This window comes from Mastigoproctus giganteus, chromosome 6 (genome assembly GCF_048544385.1).
Source record: "Mastigoproctus giganteus isolate SK-2022 chromosome 6, ASM4854438v1, whole genome shotgun sequence".
Taxonomy (NCBI): domain Eukaryota; kingdom Metazoa; phylum Arthropoda; class Arachnida; order Uropygi; family Thelyphonidae; genus Mastigoproctus; species Mastigoproctus giganteus.
In genome coordinates, this window is record NC_143580.1 from 58,360,720 (window position 1) to 58,380,600 (window position 19,881).

Genomic DNA, 19,881 nt, shown 5'->3' on the forward strand with positions numbered 1-19,881 from the left:
TCAAGTTTTCCTGCTGTATACAAACTCCTCACGTTCCATAATTCTAAGTGACGAACCTTGAGATTCTTAGCATCCCTTTCCATTCAAGGGTTACTGGGGACTGAGGGGCAAAACTGTGTTTTTGTCCGTCATTACTAGATGATATCCTGGAGAAAATAGCATTAGCATTAGTAGAGGCATTTGATACAAGAAAGCAAGCTTATGCATCATAGTATCCAATCAAATTGGTCAGGCAAGACTTCCCCTTAACAAAACCATGCTGTGTCCGAGCTATAGCTGAAGTCTTGTCTAAATGATCCTGCAGTGCTTCTTTAACTAGTGCCTCCATTAATTTTCCTGGAACAGAAGTTAAACTCACAGGTCTATAATTACTTGTGTCAGCCTTTGATCCTCCTTTGTGAATTGGGGTGACATTTGCACATCTCCAGTCTGTGGGTACCTCCCCTGAGTCCAAGGAAGCTCTCATAATTATAAGCTAAGGGTTTGCTTACTTCCTTTGCTGCCTCCTTTAATATAACTGGATAGATCCCATCCACCCCAGGTGCCTTTCTTGTGTTTATCTTCAACAATTTCTCCTCCATTTTACTCTCAGTTATTACAAGATTGTCTAGCTTACTGCTAGAGTTGAATACACCTCTGGCTTTCCCCTCGCTAAATAACTCCTCATGTGTGAATGTCGATGCAAAATATTCATTTAGTTTGTTAGCTACCTGAGCAGGATCATCAACAGTTGACCCATCGATATCAAGTGGACCAATCTGATTCATCCCCTTCTTTCTAGAGTTTACATACGTAAAGAACTCTTTGCTGTTTTTCTTTGCATCCCTTGCCAAAGATTTTTCATAATCTGCCTTCGCCTGCCTAACCTCCTTTTTAACTTGTATCTATCATAGGCTTCTGTGTCATGTGTTAATTTGTATGTATCCCATGCATGTTTCTTCTCTGCCATATGCCTCATCAGTTCATCTGACATCCATTTAGGCCTAAACCTTGAACAATATTTGTTAGTTGGTATGTATAGCCTAGTAGCTTCCAAGATAAGTTCTTTGAATGCTTCCCATTTTGCATTTGCTGTTGGTAACATCATCAGTTGGTCCCACTGTATAGAATTTAAATACTGTCTCAGTCCATCGTAGTCGCCTTTACGAAAGCAATAACCCTTCCCTTTCCCCCTAATGGTAGTTACCTCTTTGAGTAAATCCCACTTCAGCACACTGTGATCACTGCCACCTAGTGGTTCATTTATCTGCAGATTCTTAATGCATGAAGAATCACTGCTGATAATCAAATCAAGAGTATTCTTCCCTCTAGTTGCCTCCTGAACATGCTGATGTAGAAAACAATCATCCAATAAATCCACAAAAGCCTTGCTAGTGTGTGAGTGACCAGCCCCAAATTCCAGTCAATATCTGGGAAATTAAAATCTCCCATTATAAGACTCTCTGATTTACTGGCCCACTCTATTTCCCTGTACAGTATCTTATTATACTCATCAGAGTCATTAGGCCTATAGCACACTCCTACTCTCAATTTTGATCTCCCAATGCTTATGTCACACCTAACTGGCTTGACACTGCACTGTCCAGCGATGTCCACTGGCTTCTTCCTTGGATTTTATGTATTTCTTAACTAATAGCATAACCCCTCCTCCTAGAGTGAGAGCTTCCTGTTTCTTTGCACACTGCAGTAATACTAATACCTATAATTTTAAGGGAGGTACAAAGTGAGTACATTAAACCATTGAGACTAATTATGAGAGCATCATTGGACTCACGAGAGATTCCATTGGATTGGAAAAGTGCCAATGTATCTTCAATACATAAGGATGTAGTGGGAAATTACGAACTAGTCAGTCTAACTTCAGTAGTAGTAGGGAAAATCATGGAGGCAGTGAACAAGGGTGGAGTTCAGGATCATTTTGATGGAATTGGAATTCTGAAGGATATGCAGCATGGCTTTGTAAAGGGAAAATCATGTTTAACAAACCTGGTTAGCTATTTTGACAGTCACTCATGAGATGGATTTAGGGAATAATTTTGACATTGTTTATTTAGATTTCAGCAAAGCATTTGACTCAGTCCCACATGAGCAGTTACTTTATAAGCAGCAACAGGTTGGAATCACAGGAAAAATCCTTAGATGGATAGCAGGAGGCAGTGGGTTGTGATAAATCTCAACGATGTCCATTTAAACTTGCAGTCTGCCAAACCCCATGTACTTTTTCTTACCACTTATTGGTTGATTCAACTACAGCTCATCTCAGTTGCCCAAATTATCTGCTGTATAATTCTTTTCGCCTCAAAGGTAGTACTTGTGCATATGGCCGTTCCAATATTCCCTGTCAGAGACTTGGTAATTTGGAATCTCCTCTTTTCGATCTTCTCTGGCTTACAATCTCTCTACCTCATTGTGTCAAATTTATCTGTTGTCTCTACCATTCTCCCAACTCCACTAATCACTTAGAGCTCTTTGACTTCCTCTCTTTGCAACTTGACTTTCTCCAATCTTACTTTCCTAACAGTGAGGTAATTTTCCTTGGTGTTCACAACTCCAGCTGGCTTCCATTTTCTAGTCACACTGACCAGCTGGTCGAGATGCTGAGGCTTTTGCAATTACTAATGGCCTTGCACAGATTGTTCATTTACCTACAAGAATACTGGACAATCCTACCCATACAGCCAACAGGGTTGAGCTTTTTCTCACAAACAACCCTTCTAGGTACACGGTCGAAGTGAGTGGTCCTTTAGGCACCGCAGATCACAACTTGGTGATTGTCTCTTCTCTACTGGAGCCTTTATCTCATGGCTATTCCCAACCTTGTATTGTTTGGCATTACAAGAATGCAAAATGGGATGACCTGTGAGATTTCTTTACTTCTTTTCCTTGGTCGGATTACTGTTTCAAAACTTCTGATTTCAATGTTTGCTCAGATCATGTCAGTGAAATTATTCTTGTAGGTTGTTGTTGTGGTGTTTTCTGGTGAAATCGCTACTTAGGCTGTATTGCGCATCCCAAATCAATTTTTTTATATATCTTGTAGGAATGGAATCCTTTATTCCACCCTTCACTTTAAAATCTCGTCCTTTATCTAAAGCTTGGTTTTCCGATAAATGTGCTAAGACTGTTCAAGAGAAGAATGTTGCATATAATGTAATTGGCTTGTTTCCAATTCTTCAATTTTATTTTCTGCCTACACCAAAGCTCGCAACAATTGTAAAGCAGTTATCAATCAGTCCAAACTAGATTTTGAACAGACTAAGAGTAGAAAACTTGCTTCTTGCACTAGTTGTAGCCAAGCATTTTGGTCTCTTGCCAAAGCTATTGGCCACAACTTTTGCCCATCTCTGCTCCCACCTCTTTCAAAACCAGATGGTTCTGTTGTCACTTCAGCCAAGGATAAAGCTGACCTGCTAGAATCCCATTTTCTTCCAACTGATGTATTAATGATCTTGGTAAAACACCTCCCACCATTCCCAACTCACTCCATTCAATGCCTCCTGTGGTCTTCCATCAAAAGGATGTCAGAAGGATTTTGACTAATCTTGATGCTAAGAAAGCTCCAGGTCCTGATGGTATTTCTCCATTTGCTCTCAAAACCTGTGCTCCTGAACTTACTTCTGTTCTTTTTCACCTTTTTCACTTTCTTATTCCAAAAGTGTTTTTCCTTCTGCTTGGAAATTTGCTCATATCCAGCCGGTTCCTAAAAAGGATGACAAATCCCTCCTATCCAACTATCGACCCATTGCAATTACTTCTACTCTTTCTAAAGTAATGGAGAAATCAATTAACTGCCAACTCTTAAACTACATTGAAACCTTCTGTCTGATCAACGATTGCCAGTATGAATTCCGTCAGTGTCGATGCACTGGTGATATTCTGGCTTATGTTACCCATTTATGGACAAATTCAATGGAAACGTTCGGTGAAACGCAAGCAGTTCCTCTTGACATCTCAAAGGCTTTCGATCGTGTTTGGCATAAAGGTCTTTTAAACAAGCTTCCATCTTATGGTTTGCCAACTGTTTTTTGTAATTAATTTTCTCTCTGATCATTCACTGAGGGTGATGGTAGATGGCTCTCTGGCTTCTAACTTCTTCACTAATACTGGTGTCCCCCAAGGTTCAGTTCTTTCCCCCATTATTTCCTCTTGTATGTTAATACAGACCTTCCATTGACTAGAAATCCTATTCGTGGTTTTGCTGATGATAGCACATTGCATTCCACTTTCCATTTTGAGAAACCTTCCCCTGCTCAATCAGCTTCAACTTCTCGAATATCCCCTACCAATTCCTTAAATGCAGATCTCCAGGTAATTCTCCAGTGGGGAAAAGACAACTTAGTTGATTCCAATCCTTCTAAAACTCAGTCTTGAATTATATCTCGAAAAAAGGATTTTTCTGTTCCTATGCTTATCTTTGGTGACACTCCGATTTCTAGGCAAAATGATATATCTCTTTTGGGGATTACCCTGACTTCTAATCTCTCTTGTCACAAGAACATTACAAATATTGCTTCCTCTGCATCTAAAAAACTTGGTTTTCTCTTTTGCTCTCGGCGTTACTTTTCTTCCAAACAGCTGTTCAATCTGTACAAATCGCAAATCCACCCCTCCATGGAATATTGTTCCCACATCTGGGATGGTGCCCCCAAAACCTCTCTCAGGCTTCTAGATTCCATTCAGAAGAGGGCAATTATGTTAATTAATGACTCCTCTCTAACTGAGTCTCTCCACTCGCTGTCTCATAGACGTACTGTTTCTGCTGCATGCCTTTTCTACAGTTGGCTTCTATAATTACCGCTCTCTCTTTCAAAACATTCCGAAACCGTGCCGCGACCAGCCAACATCCATTTACTGTCTAACTTCAAACTCGCAGAACCAACTTTTCATCTTCCTCGTTTAATCATTCATCTGCCAATTTATGGAACAACCTCTCTTCAAACGTATTTCCTGAAAATTTGTCTACAGAAGTTCGAGTCTAATGTCAACAAATATCTTCTTTCGTTTTCTCAACCTCCAACCCAAGCATGGTGCTAAGTACTATAGGTTCTAATACCTCTTGTGTTTGGGGTTTTCATAAAAAAAAAAAAAAAAAAAATTAAACAGCAAGTAATCTTGCAGCACTCCTGGCCTTTGCAAAAGAAGTTTTTACTCGAAGCAAGAGGCTTATTCTGGGGGTGAACCCCGTTCAATTTTATCTTCATGTCTGAAGCTAAAATTGGACAATAAGATTTTTCACCAAGAAGGCCTGGACAATACTTAGAGTTTAAAAGTCTGTTTTTGATTTTAGAGTTCTTGGTAGTCACAATTGTTTAAGATATGGATGAGTTGCTAGTGTAAATTTGATGCAGTTTTTTTTTTAATTAATTATATATTTTTAATTAATTTATATATTTTATGTTTTTACAATGTTTTATTTATTTTATGAAAGATGTAAGATACTCAGTTGAGAGTTGTTAGGCGGATTTGAACTTATGTGATGCCACCTTTATTTTATATAAAAACTATACAGAGAAACAGAATGGGCCAGTAAATCAGAATGGCTTATAATTGGGGATTTTAACATCCCAGATTGTGACTGGAACTGCTCATTGTGGACTAATGTTATTAGTGGAGTCCTCCAGGGTTCAGTGTTGGGCCCACTGTTGTTTTGTATATTTATGAACGATATTGATAAAGGTATATCAGGCTTAATGTCCAATTTTGTGGATGATACAAATGTTGGCAGGATTGTTAATGACAGTAATTGAGTGGGTTGTTCACTCGCACACTAGCAACGCCTTTGTGGATTAATTTGATGATTGTTTTCTACAACAACATAGTCAAGAGGCAACCAGAGGGAGTAATACTCTTGATCTGATTATTAGCACTGATTATTCATGCATTAAAATTTTTCAGCTAAAGGAACCACTTCAGGCAGTGATCACAATGTGCTGATGTGGAATTTACTTAAAGATATAACTACCATCAGGGGTTAAAGGGAAAGGCGTTTGCTTTTGTAAAAGTGACTACAGTGGTCTCAGACAGTTTTTAAATTCTGTATGAAATCTAAATGGGAAGCATTCAAAAAATTTATCTTGGAAGCTACTGTGTTTTTCATACCAACTGAGAAATACTGTTCAAGGTTTAGGCCTAAATGGATGTCAGATGAACTAATGACTCGTGGCAGGGAATTAAAATGCATGAGATGCATATAAATTATCAAGGAACACAGAAGCCTATGGTAGATATAAGCTAGTCTGTAATCAAGTAACAAAGGAGGTTAGGTAAGCGAAAGCAGATTATGAGAAATCTTTGTCAAAGGATGCAAAGAAAAATAGCAAAGATTTCTTTACTTATATAAACTCTCAAAGGAAGGGGATGAATCAGATTGGTCCATTTGATATTTATTGTTCTACTTTTAATTATCCTGCTCGGATAGCTGACAAACTGGATGAGTATTTTTGCATCTACATTCACACATGAGGAATTCTGTAGGGAAGTGGAGGACAGAAGTTTATTAAAATCTTATCAGGGAGCTAAATGATTTTGAAAAACTGAGAGCAAAGTGGAGGAGAAATTTTTGAAGTTAACCATAAGAAAGACATCTGGGGCAGATAGGATCTTTCCAATTATATTAAAGAGGCAGCAAAGGAAGTAAGCCAACTCTTAGCCATAATGATGAGAGCATCCTTGGACTCAGGAGAGTTCCCCACGCACTGGAAATGTGCAAATGTGTTCTCATTTCACAGAGGGGGGGGGGGATCAAAGAGTGACACGAGTCACTCCGAAAAAATAATGGAGTCACTGGTTAAAGAAGGCTTTTCAGGATCATTTAGTTGTCTACAATAATAACAAGCCTGCAGTAATAATTCAGGCACAGCATGGGTTTGTTAAGGGGAAACTTGTATGACTAATTTGATTTGATACTATGATGTTGTCTCCAGTTCCTTTGATGCAAAAATTAATAATCTTGATATTATTTACTTGGATTTCAGTAAAGCTTTTGATACTGTTGTACATGGAAGGCTATTGTAAAAATTGGAGCAGTATGGTATTAAGGGCAAGTTGCTACAATGGATAAAAGGATGGTTGAGTGGGAGAAGACAGAGTGGTAATCAGTGGACACTGCTCTTCATGGACTAATGTTATTAGTGGAGTCACCCAGGGTTTAGTGTTGGACCCATTGTTGTTTTGTATTTTTATCAATGATATCAATGAAGGTATATCAGGCTTCATGTCGAACCACGTGGTCTGGTCGGACGGGAAATAATCTTGAATGCTGCAGTCTCCTGCCATGATTAAATGGCATGTCTCAATTAAGCAAAGAAAGCCTTGGCTGTTCCCTCAATTAGGTTCTGTTCTTTAAAATTTGTCCCAAATAAATGGCTGCCCCAGTTACCCAGTGGCCCAAATAACTGAAATCCACTGTATCACTGGTACTACTGTATCACAAGGGAATCACTGGTAATGACAAAAGTTGGGCACATGCCTTCTGTGCTCATTCCTACTGTTCGATGGCATCACTGGCATGATGCTTCCAGTATTATAACCTGGTGACTTTTGGCTGGCAGGATAACATCAGAAGGGGCTCACATCTGGTGAGTATGGGCTTGGCATACCCAGGGTCCTAACCTGGATATCATCATTCTTCTCTTTCTTGGTGATTCCCTCCTACTTCTCTCTCTCTCTTTGTTTTATTTGCTGGTGCAGCAAAAGCCTCAGGCTTTCTTGCACCATATAGCTAATAATAATAATGAGAAGAATCAGGCAGCTATTTTGGGAAGGGTGGGAAGGTATAGAGGAAGACAGTGGGGATGAGCAGAATAGAAATCTCTTCTGGTAGAATTAGTTAACAGACTACCCAGGGTGAAGTGATGGTTATTCACTGGGAAAATAACTATTCCCCATCAACAAGCTCTTTAATTGTACCTGAGGAGGGATTTCCATTCTTCCTCTCCTCCATTTCCCTCTATTCCTTCCTCTCCATAGTAGCTCAGGCTGCTTCCAGCATTACTCCTATAATTCTCCAATGAGCAGTGGTCATTTGAGAATTTGTGTCAATGTCAATGGTGAGGTCACTTCATGCCAGTGAAACTATCCAGTAGCAGGAAGGACCACAGAAGCATGCGACCATCCTTTGTCTTTGCTCAATGAATAAGTCAGAGTTCAGTCCAGTATTAGACATTCTTTGAAGTTGCTTTTATTTTATTTCAGTGTTTAGTTTTATGCTCCAGTATATTATTTAATAGTTCAATTTTTGTATTAACACTACTGAACAAGGTTCACAGACAGGAATCAGAACGCAACACAATATTTGTATATTATTTTGTTTATTAATATTAATTTTCTTCAAATTTATTTCCAATAAATATATGCAGAGAGCGTATTTTTTAATAGTTATCAGAGCCTACTTTTCGTGACTTTCCACAATCATATTAGAGGTCTTAAAATGTAGTGACCAGTGGTAAACCCAAGTGTACTCTTTTGTAACAGAATGTAAGTAAAAAAAAAAAAAAAGAAGTATAAAGTAATGCCTACCAACTTACCTCAACTGAAGAAATTGTATACTCAATCATCTGCAGAAGATGATAATAATTTGAAAAATTTTGGTCCATATCTCCAACTAAATTGCTGTGGCCTTACTATAGACTACAGTTCAGATATTGCTTTATTTCCAGCAAAACTTTTTATCCCAGCTTCTTTTAATAGTTATGTATGTTTGATGAATGCATTCTAATCTTATTTCGGCATGAATTATGTTGACAGAATATTTATTTTGCAAATGTAAATATGAATATTCATATTTTACTAAGTCATTAAATTTAACCAAATTTTTCAACCAGCAGATTTTAATAATAAGTCTTTTATTAGGACATGAAGTTGTAATAGTCAAAAATGGACACAGACTGTGTGGAACTGGAGCCGCACTTGCAAATGCCCCAATTGTCCAAAATAAAGCCTATTTTGAAATGAAATTACAACAAACAGGTTTGTACCTTTATTAAAATATGCTAAGTAATTTAAAAACTAAGAATTCATATGAAGTTATGATTGAATGGTTAACCTATTTGAAAGTACTTTGGGTTCTGGTATAAACATTTTTAATGTCCCAATATGTTATAATGTCCTCTGTGGTTGGTCCCGGCCAATTTCTCATTAACCTAATGCTATTTTACATTCAGTATAACAACATTGAAAATAAAAGGATTTCTCTGTAACAACCATAAATTTCTATCTCTTAATCTGAATTTTTACTTTTTTTATTACAATATTCACATTTAAAAATGACAGAATGCTTTAAATATGATGTAATTAATAAGCTTGCAGCCTGACCATGAGAAATCATTTGTTAAGATTTACCCACACTCTTTTCTTAGTACGGTAATGAAATGAACTTTGGCTAGAAGTTAATTTTATTAGTTAGAGCAGTGGTTTCCAAACTAGGGTCTGCAGACCCCAGGGGCTCATAGACCAGTTCCAGGGGGGGTCTGCAAAAGACCCTCTGGAACTGGTCAAATTATTCGTTCTATGTATAGCAAATTGATGATAAATAAAGCTATTATTATATATCTATGTAAAAATAAGAATAAAGTTGAGTTGTTTTAAACATAAAACTTTGAATTTTCATTTCAGAAAACCCAGTGTTCTCACACACACACACACACACACACACACACACACACACACACACACACACACACACACACACACACACACACACACACACACACACACACACACTCTATGTGTATATATATATATATATATATATTAGTATTAGGTGAAGTATATATATATATATATAAGGGGTCCGTGAACTTTTTTTCATTTTTGAAGGGGGTCTGTTGATCTTGGTAGTTTGGGAACCACTGAGTTAGAGTATGTTTATTGGCATGGCTCCAAGAAAGTGGATAGCTTTGCCAATCGCAGATAAAATTAGGATTTTACAAGCTGTGTGCATTCTAAGACTGACATCACCAAACAGTTCGGCATTACTACGAGTACTCTGTTCACTATTCTGAAAGATCAGATAAAGATTGAAAGTTTAGAGAAATCTGCTGCACTGTGTAGGATTCGAGCATGAAAGGCAAAGTATCCGGATCTTGAACGGGTAGTTTTGGAATGGCTAGTAATGATGCAAATCTATGAAGAATCTACATCACAAATCTATGAAGAATGGATGAGAGATTTAGATCATAGGATGATTGAGAAGAATAGAAAAATTTTCCTGTTTGTAAATAACTGCACCCCTTATTGTCTTGTAAACGACCTATGTGCAGTCAGTGTCAAGTACTGCCAAATATGTCATCAGTTCTTCAGCCACTTGATCAAGGTGTTATCCAGTGTTTTAAGAAAAACTACTGAAGAACGCTATTAAACAAAATTGTGCTGTGTCTTGAAAGCAAATTTCAATGCAAAATCAGTATCCTTCGGGAAATGTATTTGTGTTTCAGCATGGGATGAAGTTGATAAAAAAGTGATCACCAACTGCTTCAAACTTGCTGGATTTACTGCCTTGAATTGTGAATTCAAGGCGGTAAATTATGCAATGTGAATTATGCAATGTGTGAAGTTTTGCATACTTCTTCCTCTATTAATTGCAAAGAACAGTCCGATAACAGGGAAGAAATTGGAAGAATTACAGGAAAGTTTAAGCTTAAAAGATTATGCACAAGTGGATGTGGACATTGAATGTTTCAGGATATGCATGAATGAAGAGGAATTCATTGCAGACATAAAGGAATCTTCCGAAATTTTTAGTGATGTAGATGAGAAGCATTAGCATTAGTAGAGGCACATGATGCAAGAAAGCAAGCTTATATACAGCATCAGCCAAAAAAAAAAAAAAAAAAAAACGTACTGTGGTTAAACAAGAAGTTTCAGTGAAAGATGCTCATCTAGGATTATAATTTGTACATTGATTTTTTTCAAGTGCAGCCTAACTGTGAAAGTGAAATAACTGCTATCATGTACCTTCATAATTCTCTTTTAAAACATTAAAACACTTTTAAAACATTTACCATTGAAACAGTGTGTTTTGACAGATTATTTTAAAGTATGAAACAATTCTCTTGTTAGGTCTTAATGAGTATGTAGCCTGAGTAGTAAAATTTACAATTTAATTGTAACGTTACTGCAGTCCACAATCAATGCAAAATTTAAAGTCATAATTTTCTTGTTTAATACTGTAGTACATATTATAAATAAGATTATACTATATTGTATTAGTAAACATTACATTAAATGTTCGAGCTTTTATTTGTTTTGTTGCTGATTTTATGAACGATCAATATAATGTCCTTCCAATATAATGACCATTTTCTCATTCCCCTGGTGGTCGTTATATAGAACCTCAATTCTGTATGTTTTTTAAGTTCATTTCAAATATGTTACAAATCCTTCAATAAATCTGTTTTTCTCCTCTTATATATGTTTCCAAGTAATTATAGACTCAACTTCTGGATATTTTTATATCTAGAAGTTGATGAAATTGAATCAGATATGCGTAAATAGATGTAGAAGACTAAATCTATTTACGTATTAGACCAAAAAACAAATAAAATTAGTTTTTTAATGATTTTTTAGGATATTGTTATAATTTAATATAATACTGAGCAACCATGTCAAATAAGAAAAAATTAATATTAAAAGCATATATGTAGAAATCTTTTCAAAAATTTTTACATATATGGCGAAATCATCATCTTTATGTGCTATCTGCAACAAGGAAGTTGGCAGGCAAAAAGCAAGTATCTCTATCCCTAGCATCATGAATTGTGCCACTTTCCATGGTTTTCGATGTTGTAAACGGATAGTCGTTTTTAACTCAGTGTTTTTTGCTGATTTCAGAAATATTATTAATTTTTTCCTCTTACTACCATTTTTTTTTTTTTCACAAATTACTTAAATTGATGATTGATGTTGTGAGTTGTATTACCGAATGTATGTATTAAGTTAGGAGTGCTGGGAATTTGTAAACTAAATCTTCACATATTAGCAACATTGCCTTCAGTCATTTGTTTCTTGACCTTGAGAGCTAAATGCAGCAGTGTTTATTAGTATGAGCTCAGTTTATTTTTGAGGTTATCATGGCAAATTTTTGTCTGAAAAAAGAGAAATGTCTTCATGCAAGTGTTTGAATAATCCTCCTCAAACAATGACAACATATTACAGAATTTGTACAAAATGTGTATTGTGCTTATTTTGGAGTGAAACTTGGTGACCAAGATAAATATTGGGCCCCACATAAAGTTTGCCAAACCTATGTTGAAGCAAAGAGATTGTGGAAAAATGGTAAAACGAAATCTATGCCATTTGCAATTCCCATTATTTTGCAGGAGCCTACAAACCATTGTGATGACTGTTACTATTGCTTAGTTAATGTAGAGGGATACAATGCAAAGAGTAAGAAGGGAATTGTGTATCCTAATATTCCATCTGTCATTAGATGAGTCCCACATGGAGATAACCTGTTGATTTCCCATTCTCCCCTTATATCAGAGAATGTAGCAGCAGACAGTGCTGAGAGTGAAGCTTCTGAAGATGAAACTGAAGTCCATATGCTTGAAGACATTGAGTTGAACCCTCAACTGTTTTCACAGCATGAACTCAATGATCTGGTAAAAGATTTAAATTTACCAAAGGAATCTGCAGAACTTCTTGGTTCTAGACTTAAGTCAAAAAATCTTCTAGCACATGGGATGTTTTTCTCATGGAACAGACAGAGAGAACGAAAACTATCCACTGCTTTTCTGAGGACAATTCTATGCATTTTTGCAGTCATATAAAAAAGGCCTCTGTGGCCGCGTTGTCATGAGCTGGAGTGCAGTAGCACACGCTCTTTGAGTAGACTGGGGTTCAAACTCTTGACTGCTGAATACGATCGCTCTGCCAATCCACACTGGACCAGCTTGGCAGATTATAGTCCATTTCCCTCAACATGAATTGTTGAGTAGGCTTCCATCCTGCAATGGATTGATAACGGCTGCTGCTTACCTTGGCGCCTCCGTAGCCAGGTGGGTAGGAGCAGCGGTGCGTAGCACACGCTTCTTGATCAGACCAGGGTTCGAGCCTGTGACTACCAAATACGGAGGATGCGGAAAGGTCAGGGAATGACCACCGCATATCCCCGGAGCAATATGGCCTTAGTTGCTAATGCTCCTAAAAATCAAATAACAAAAATAAATAACAGATGCTTACCTTACCTTATCTTTAAATGACTTATTACTGCAAAAAACTGTTTAGGAATTAGTTACAATCCTACACAGTGGAGAATTTTTATTGATTTATCAAAGAGGAGTCTCAAAGGTGTGTTGCTCCACAGTGGAAATAAATATGGGTCAATTCGAGGAGCTCACTCTGTGCATCTGAAAGAAATATATGAGAACTTGGAGTTGTTAACAAGTATTGAGTATGAGAAACATGGTTGGTTGGTCTGTACTGACTTTCAAATAATAGGCATGTTACTTGAGCAGTCTGGCTATACAAAAATTCCTTGTTTTTTGTGTGAGTGGGACAGTCAGGCAAGGAGTAAGCTGGGATGTCGAGGTCTGTCTAGAGAGGGGCAGTTTGTTGGCTGGATCAAAGAACATAGTTCATAAACAACTGATAGACCCTAAAACTATCTTCCTTCCACCCTTGCACAGCAAACTGGGTTTGATGAAACAGTTTGTGAAAGCTTAACTTCAGAAAGGTCCTTGCTTCAACTAATTTTGTACTAAATTCCTATCGATCACCCAAGAGATAAAACAAGGTATTTTTGTTGAACTTCAAATTCAACAAATTTACAAACTGATCAGGGACTGAGATTTTCAGGGAACTATGAATAAAAGAAAAACAGTCATGGATTAGCTTCAGATCTGTTTTTAAGAACTTCTTAGGGAACAACAAGGATCCAGACTACAAGAATATAGTTGAAAATATGTTGACAAACTTCAATAAACTGGGCTGCAATATGAATGTCAAGGTACACTTTTTTACACTCCCATGTCGACTACTTCCCAGGAAATCTAGGAAGCATTAGTGAAGAATAGGGTGAGAAGATTTCACCAGGACATTAAAGATATAGAGACAAGGTACCGGAGGAGGCAGATTGTCAACATGATGGCTGACTAATGTTGGATGCTGAAGAGGGACTGTAAAGTAGAAGGATCTGAAAGAAAATCACACTACCTTTTTAATAGTGTTTTCAACAGGTATTTAAATACAAAAGTCTGGTAAAAGTAGCATTTTGTTATAATTTCAGTGCTCAAATTCTACAAAAATTAATAAAACATTTGTGAAAAATCACAAAAATTTTTTTTTTGTGATTTTTGAAGGAACCTGATGTGATGGAAACAAATGGAGGTCATTTTTGAAATCAGCATTAGAAAATGATTCAGAAACACCCTTTTCCAAGAAAACATCGGTGAATTTTTTTTAAAATGCAGAGTAGTATTATTTTCTCAGCATTGAATCAAGTTCAGTCTCTCAGGTCATCTATCTGTTTCCTTCTTTCTTGCTCTTCCTCTTTTGATATTTTATATTTCTTCATTTGCAGGAGATATCCATCCATAGCATACCAATTTCTGCTCTGTATTGTGTTTTTTAGATGACCAGCTGCCTTTGCCGTTTCTATAAACAGCAAAGGCAGCTGGACTAACTCCCATTTAATTCTGTGATTTGTATGCCATCTGTATAGACACCACATCTGAAATGCCTCTAATCTTTTTTGTCATTTCTTTGTTAATTATCCATATTCCCCTCCATATAGCAATATAGGCCAAATATACAGTGGCCGACAAAAAAACTGCATCACCTTAAAAAAAGTAACATTTGTAGTGAAACGTATAAGATATTGTTTGATTACAGTCATTTCGTTTGTCACAAAGCAAAGGTATTGCATCAGCTAATGCTTCTACTGCATCAGACAGTAATTGCAAGTTATTGCATCTGCCATTTCTATAAATACGGCGTTGGAAGGGTTTACATGCTCATTAGTATCCTGTTTTGCGGAGGTGTAAGCATGGTTCCATATGTACAGTTGACACCAAGAAAAAAAAGTTAGCTGTTGCTCTATCCCAGGAAGGGCTTTCTATGCATGCTATTGCTGATAAAATAGGCTGCTACCAGTCAGCAGTATCCCGGGTGCTGAAATTAAAGCATGAAACCGGTGATGTGAAGAGAAGACCTGTATCAGGCCATAAGAGAGTGACTATGCCTTCCCAAGATCAATATTTGAAATGGCTATGCCTTTTTAATTGCCATGCTAGTGCTCCTGATCTAAAACTGAACTTTGATATGGCCTCTGGTGTTGAAACAAGTGCACGAACTATCCAAAGATGGCTTTTGGAATGTGGTCTGCATGCTTATTGGCCCAAGAAGAAGCCTTTGTTGACCCAACAAATGAGGAAGAAGTGACTTGCTTGGGCTAAAATGCATATTTCATGGACAAAGAGCAATGGGACCCCGTCATCTTTTCTGACTAATTGAAATTCAATCTGCATGGCTCGGATGGGGAAACGATATGTCAGAAGGCGAAAATCGGAGGCATACCATCCTGACTGCATAACATCGACCGTAAAGTTCCCCGCTGGTCAGATGGTCTGACATGCATAACAAGCAAAGCGGTGGGGCGAATTAAGTTTATTAATGGAATGGTGAATACAGAAACCTACACTGCTATCTTGGAGGAGTGCCTGAAACTCGTTATTAGGGATCAGACAGTAACACAGACATCCAAAACTGCATTTTTCAGCAGGACTCAGTACCTTGCCACACAGCAAAATTTGTAAGTTTTATGCTGTTTAGACTTAATGATGAGTTTGTCTTCTTGTCTCACAAGGCTTAAAACATATTTACACTAATGTTTTCCCTTGGTTTTTTCCATTAAATTGCAGTCATACCTCAGCAATGCTGGCAGTGTTGGACTGGCCCAGCAACAGTCCAGATTTGAACACTATTAAAAATTGCTGGTACATAATGTCATCTAAAATTGCTCAGAAGAAGCCAACAAGTAAGATTCAGCTGCAGGAGAGAGCATTGTATGGGTGTGGTACCACGAAATTGGCAACCACATATCCAGAAGTTGATTAACTCTATGCCAGATCGTTGCAAGGCTGTAATTGCAGCTTGAGGAGGAACAACAAAATATTGAGGACTTATTTTGCTGATTTACAGTACATAATACTATTGCATTAACTTGTCATTTCAGTTTGTACATGTAAATGCAATAAAATTTATGTTTGGTTGTCATGATTGCCATACGCATGATTTCTCATATTTCCATTAATTACACATTTTAGCCTTTGGGAAGATATTTATGGCAATTAGGTATATCAGGTGGAGTCTTTATTAGATTTCATTCACAGAGATATATATATCCCATCTAACAAATGCATTTTGAACATTTCTGCAACCCACAATGCAGCGCAAACACATTATTTGCAAAATTCACAAGTGATGTAGTTTTTTTGTCCGCCACCGTAGCATTCCAAAATCCTGATTCTTAATTCAAAGTTCAGTTTGCCTTCACACAGGATATTTTTCATCTGATTGAATTTGTTTTTTGCTTGGTTTCTGCATAATTGGATTTCTTTAGTTTGATTGTTGTCTCAGTAGAATGACATTTCCTTGGTAGCAAAAGTTGTTGACCTCTTCTGTATTTCTATTTCTGCAGAGGATGGAGAATGTTATTTTTTGTTTATTGACATTAATTGTAATACCCATTTCTTCACTTTTAGATTTTGTTCTGCTCACTAGCTGTTGTGTTATTTAGTTACCATGGCCACCTCACAAAGAGGTGGCCGTGATAACCGTGTTAACTGCATATCTCATGTTATTTTATTTTGTTCCGTTTATTTCAGTGCCATCTTCAATTTCATTCAGAGCTTCCTGTATTATTTTTTCTGCATATAAGTTACATATAGGATGCAGCCTTGTCTCACACCTCACTTCAATCCAGCCCATTTCCACATTTCCCATCCTAACTTTGGTTTTTTGAATCCTTTATGATTGTTATATCCTTAGAATCCAGCCCTGTGTTATATAAAATTTCATTTAGTTTGACATATCTGATCCCATGAAATGGATTAGAAAGAGTGGGATATTGGTTAACAATGGGGGGGGGAGACATGTAATTATTTAGTTCTGTCAGATGCAGTTTACACTTTAGGTATCAACATAAATTTTTTAGTTCTTTAGGCACGTTCCAGCCATGGTGGTTGATGTTATAATAGTATTAGTGAATTTCTGATATAGGAATTTAATTTTATTAATCTTTAACGCTGTGGGTAAGTAGGAAGAATTAAATAATCTATACAGGCAGTTCTTGCTTTGCGAGTTTTCACTTTACGAGTTCATAGGTTTAAGAGTTATTTTTTTCAAGTATCAACAAAATCAAAAATATGAACGTTGATTGCAATAAATAAATGCTGCTAAACATTCATAAATACGGAATTTCAAACCACATGCATAGCTATACAATACTACTGTGTATTATTGGGATACTACTATGTGTGCGTTTGTTTGTTCAGGCAGAGATAAGGAGGGAAGTCCGACTCTTAAAGAATTTTGGAAAGAATTCCATATTTAAGGTGCAACCAAAACAATAAAATGAGCCGAGAGGCAGACTTGCCATAGGACTTACTGGGGAAATCCCGGTGGGCCAGAGGCTGGTGTGATTTTCGCCATAAACACTAGTATGAGGCTGCTACAAGTTTTCCCTGGTAAGAATTTTTGACCCAGTCCACTTCTGAATGAGCTTGGGATAAAATTACAGAGAAGAACATGAAGGGTGTTTAGAATAAACTGTCCTCGGTTTATTGATAATTTTGAAGGAATTTAAGAACCAGCAAAGATGGTACAAAATGAAACAGAAGCGGTCGTTAATATTGCTAACCAATTGCAGCTTGAAGTTTCTACAACTCACGTAACCATCTGCTTCAAGCACATGGTGGAGAACTCACAAATGAAGACCTCCTTGAAATGGAAAAATGTGAAGACGCTAAGGAAGAAGATTTAAGAGCTGCAATTCCTGTTCATTCCTTCACTCTCAAGGGGCTTGACGAAGCTTTTCAACACGCAAAAAGCAATTGAGATTTTCTAGTCACAAGATTCAAATTTCTAGCACCCTAGAAAAGCTGCTACAAATTTAAAAAATGGTTATGCATGCTATCTTGAAATTTATAAAGAAAAGAGAAGACTGTCTTGGAAACAAATAACTCTTGAAGCATTTCCTTGAAGTATAATGACTTCTTGTGCCTTCAGTAAACCAACGAGTGCCAAGCCAACAGTAAATGTGGAACCATCAACGAGTGTGCGTTTAGTTGATGATGACGAAGAATAAACATTCTTTAACATTTGTATGACGTAAATAATTTCTTTATTATTATAATTTGCTTGATTTTAAAGGCTATGTTTTCATTTCTTTGGTAAATAAATCATTGTTTAAGCATAAACTATTGATGATAAATAAGTACTGTACTGTTTGATAAAGTTTAATAAACGATAAATGCATGTAGCTTTTGGGGTTAAATAGATCCCTTCATCGGCAGTTCTAACAGGATAAAGATGTTAGAGACAATTTTTAATGAATACAGAGTTGTGCGTGCATGAGATTAAACATTCAACTATTAGGTTGCTGCTCATTGTTGTTGCACAGACGTGTGTGGATTTGCTGCCAGCGTTTATCTAGTTTCAAGATAGTTGCCCATCATGATCTTAACCCCAAGCTCGATTACAAAGTGATTGACCAATCCCAACACTTTCGCCTCTGCCTCTGGCTAGAGTCACTTAACATCTCTTGTAATTCAAGAACTATGAATCGCTGCAAGGGCACAAGGTTCACCCTATCTTGAAACTGGATAAACACTGGCCGCAAATCCACACACACACACACACACACACACACACACACACACACACACACACACACACACACACACACACACACACACACATCCGTGCAACAACAATGAACAGCAACCTAGTAGTTGAATGTTTAATCTCATGCATGCATCACTGCACACGTACACACTCTGTATTCGTTAAAAATTTTGTCTCTAACATCTTTATCTTGTTAGAATTGCTGATGAAGGGGTCCATTTAATCCCGAAAGCTACATGTCATTTATCGTTTATTAAACTTTCTGGATCAAACACTACAGTACAGTACTTATTTATCGTCATGGAATCTATTACTACAGGCCCATTTACTTACATAAACTATTGTTTTGTTGACCATTATTTAACATTACTATGGTCAAATTTCATTGTTGAGAATGTAACTCCTGTTTTTAACTTTACGGCTATGAGGTATAAATTCCTGCTTTATGAGTGCACGCTAGTAACAAATTAATACAGGAAGTCGTGAACTACCTGTATTTTCGATTGTTTTTAAGTTTATATATCAGTATAATTAAATGCAATCTGATGATTAGGCTTCACAGAGTAAAGCATATATCGCATTAAAATGTGCTGTTTACAAAACTTTTTATTTTTATGACTGAAAATCAGTCTATTAATGAGTTTCAGGTTTTCAATTTCTAAAAGTTAACAGCTATGGGAACTCATTAAACCTTTCACTGACTGGGTGAGAAAAACTCCTGTCATACAGATGGGCATGTCACGCCCATTGGAAAAATGTTTGGTCAAAACAAAATAAAAACATTAAAAAAAGTAGATTTATTAATATTCTTGATAATGTATTGAAAAAAAAATTGCAAAAATTATTTAAAGTGCCCTTCAGTTCACACTAAATTTATGCTCATTATCAATGATATAATTCCATGTATTCTATCAAAATCATTCTGGCATATGTTATACAGATATTTTTTCTGCTTAAGTGCATTAAACTAAGGACAGTATTCAAAAAGAACCATATCATTTAAAAATCTAACACATACATGCATTCACACACACGAAC

The 19,881-nt window shown here is 36.7% G+C and overlaps 1 protein-coding gene across 2 annotated transcripts in view; it reads left to right on the forward strand.

Moving 5' to 3' along the window:
* Positions 1–19,881, forward strand: part of LOC150084319 (SPRY domain-containing protein 7) — a 129,143-nt gene that overhangs the window by 19,483 nt on the left and 89,779 nt on the right. For both annotated transcript variants that reach the window (XM_090375166.1, XM_090375167.1), the window contains exon 2: positions 8,851–8,967. In XM_090375166.1, coding sequence (XP_090231292.1) covers positions 8,851–8,967 — 117 coding nt within the window. The remainder of the gene's footprint in view (positions 1–8,850; positions 8,968–19,881) is intronic.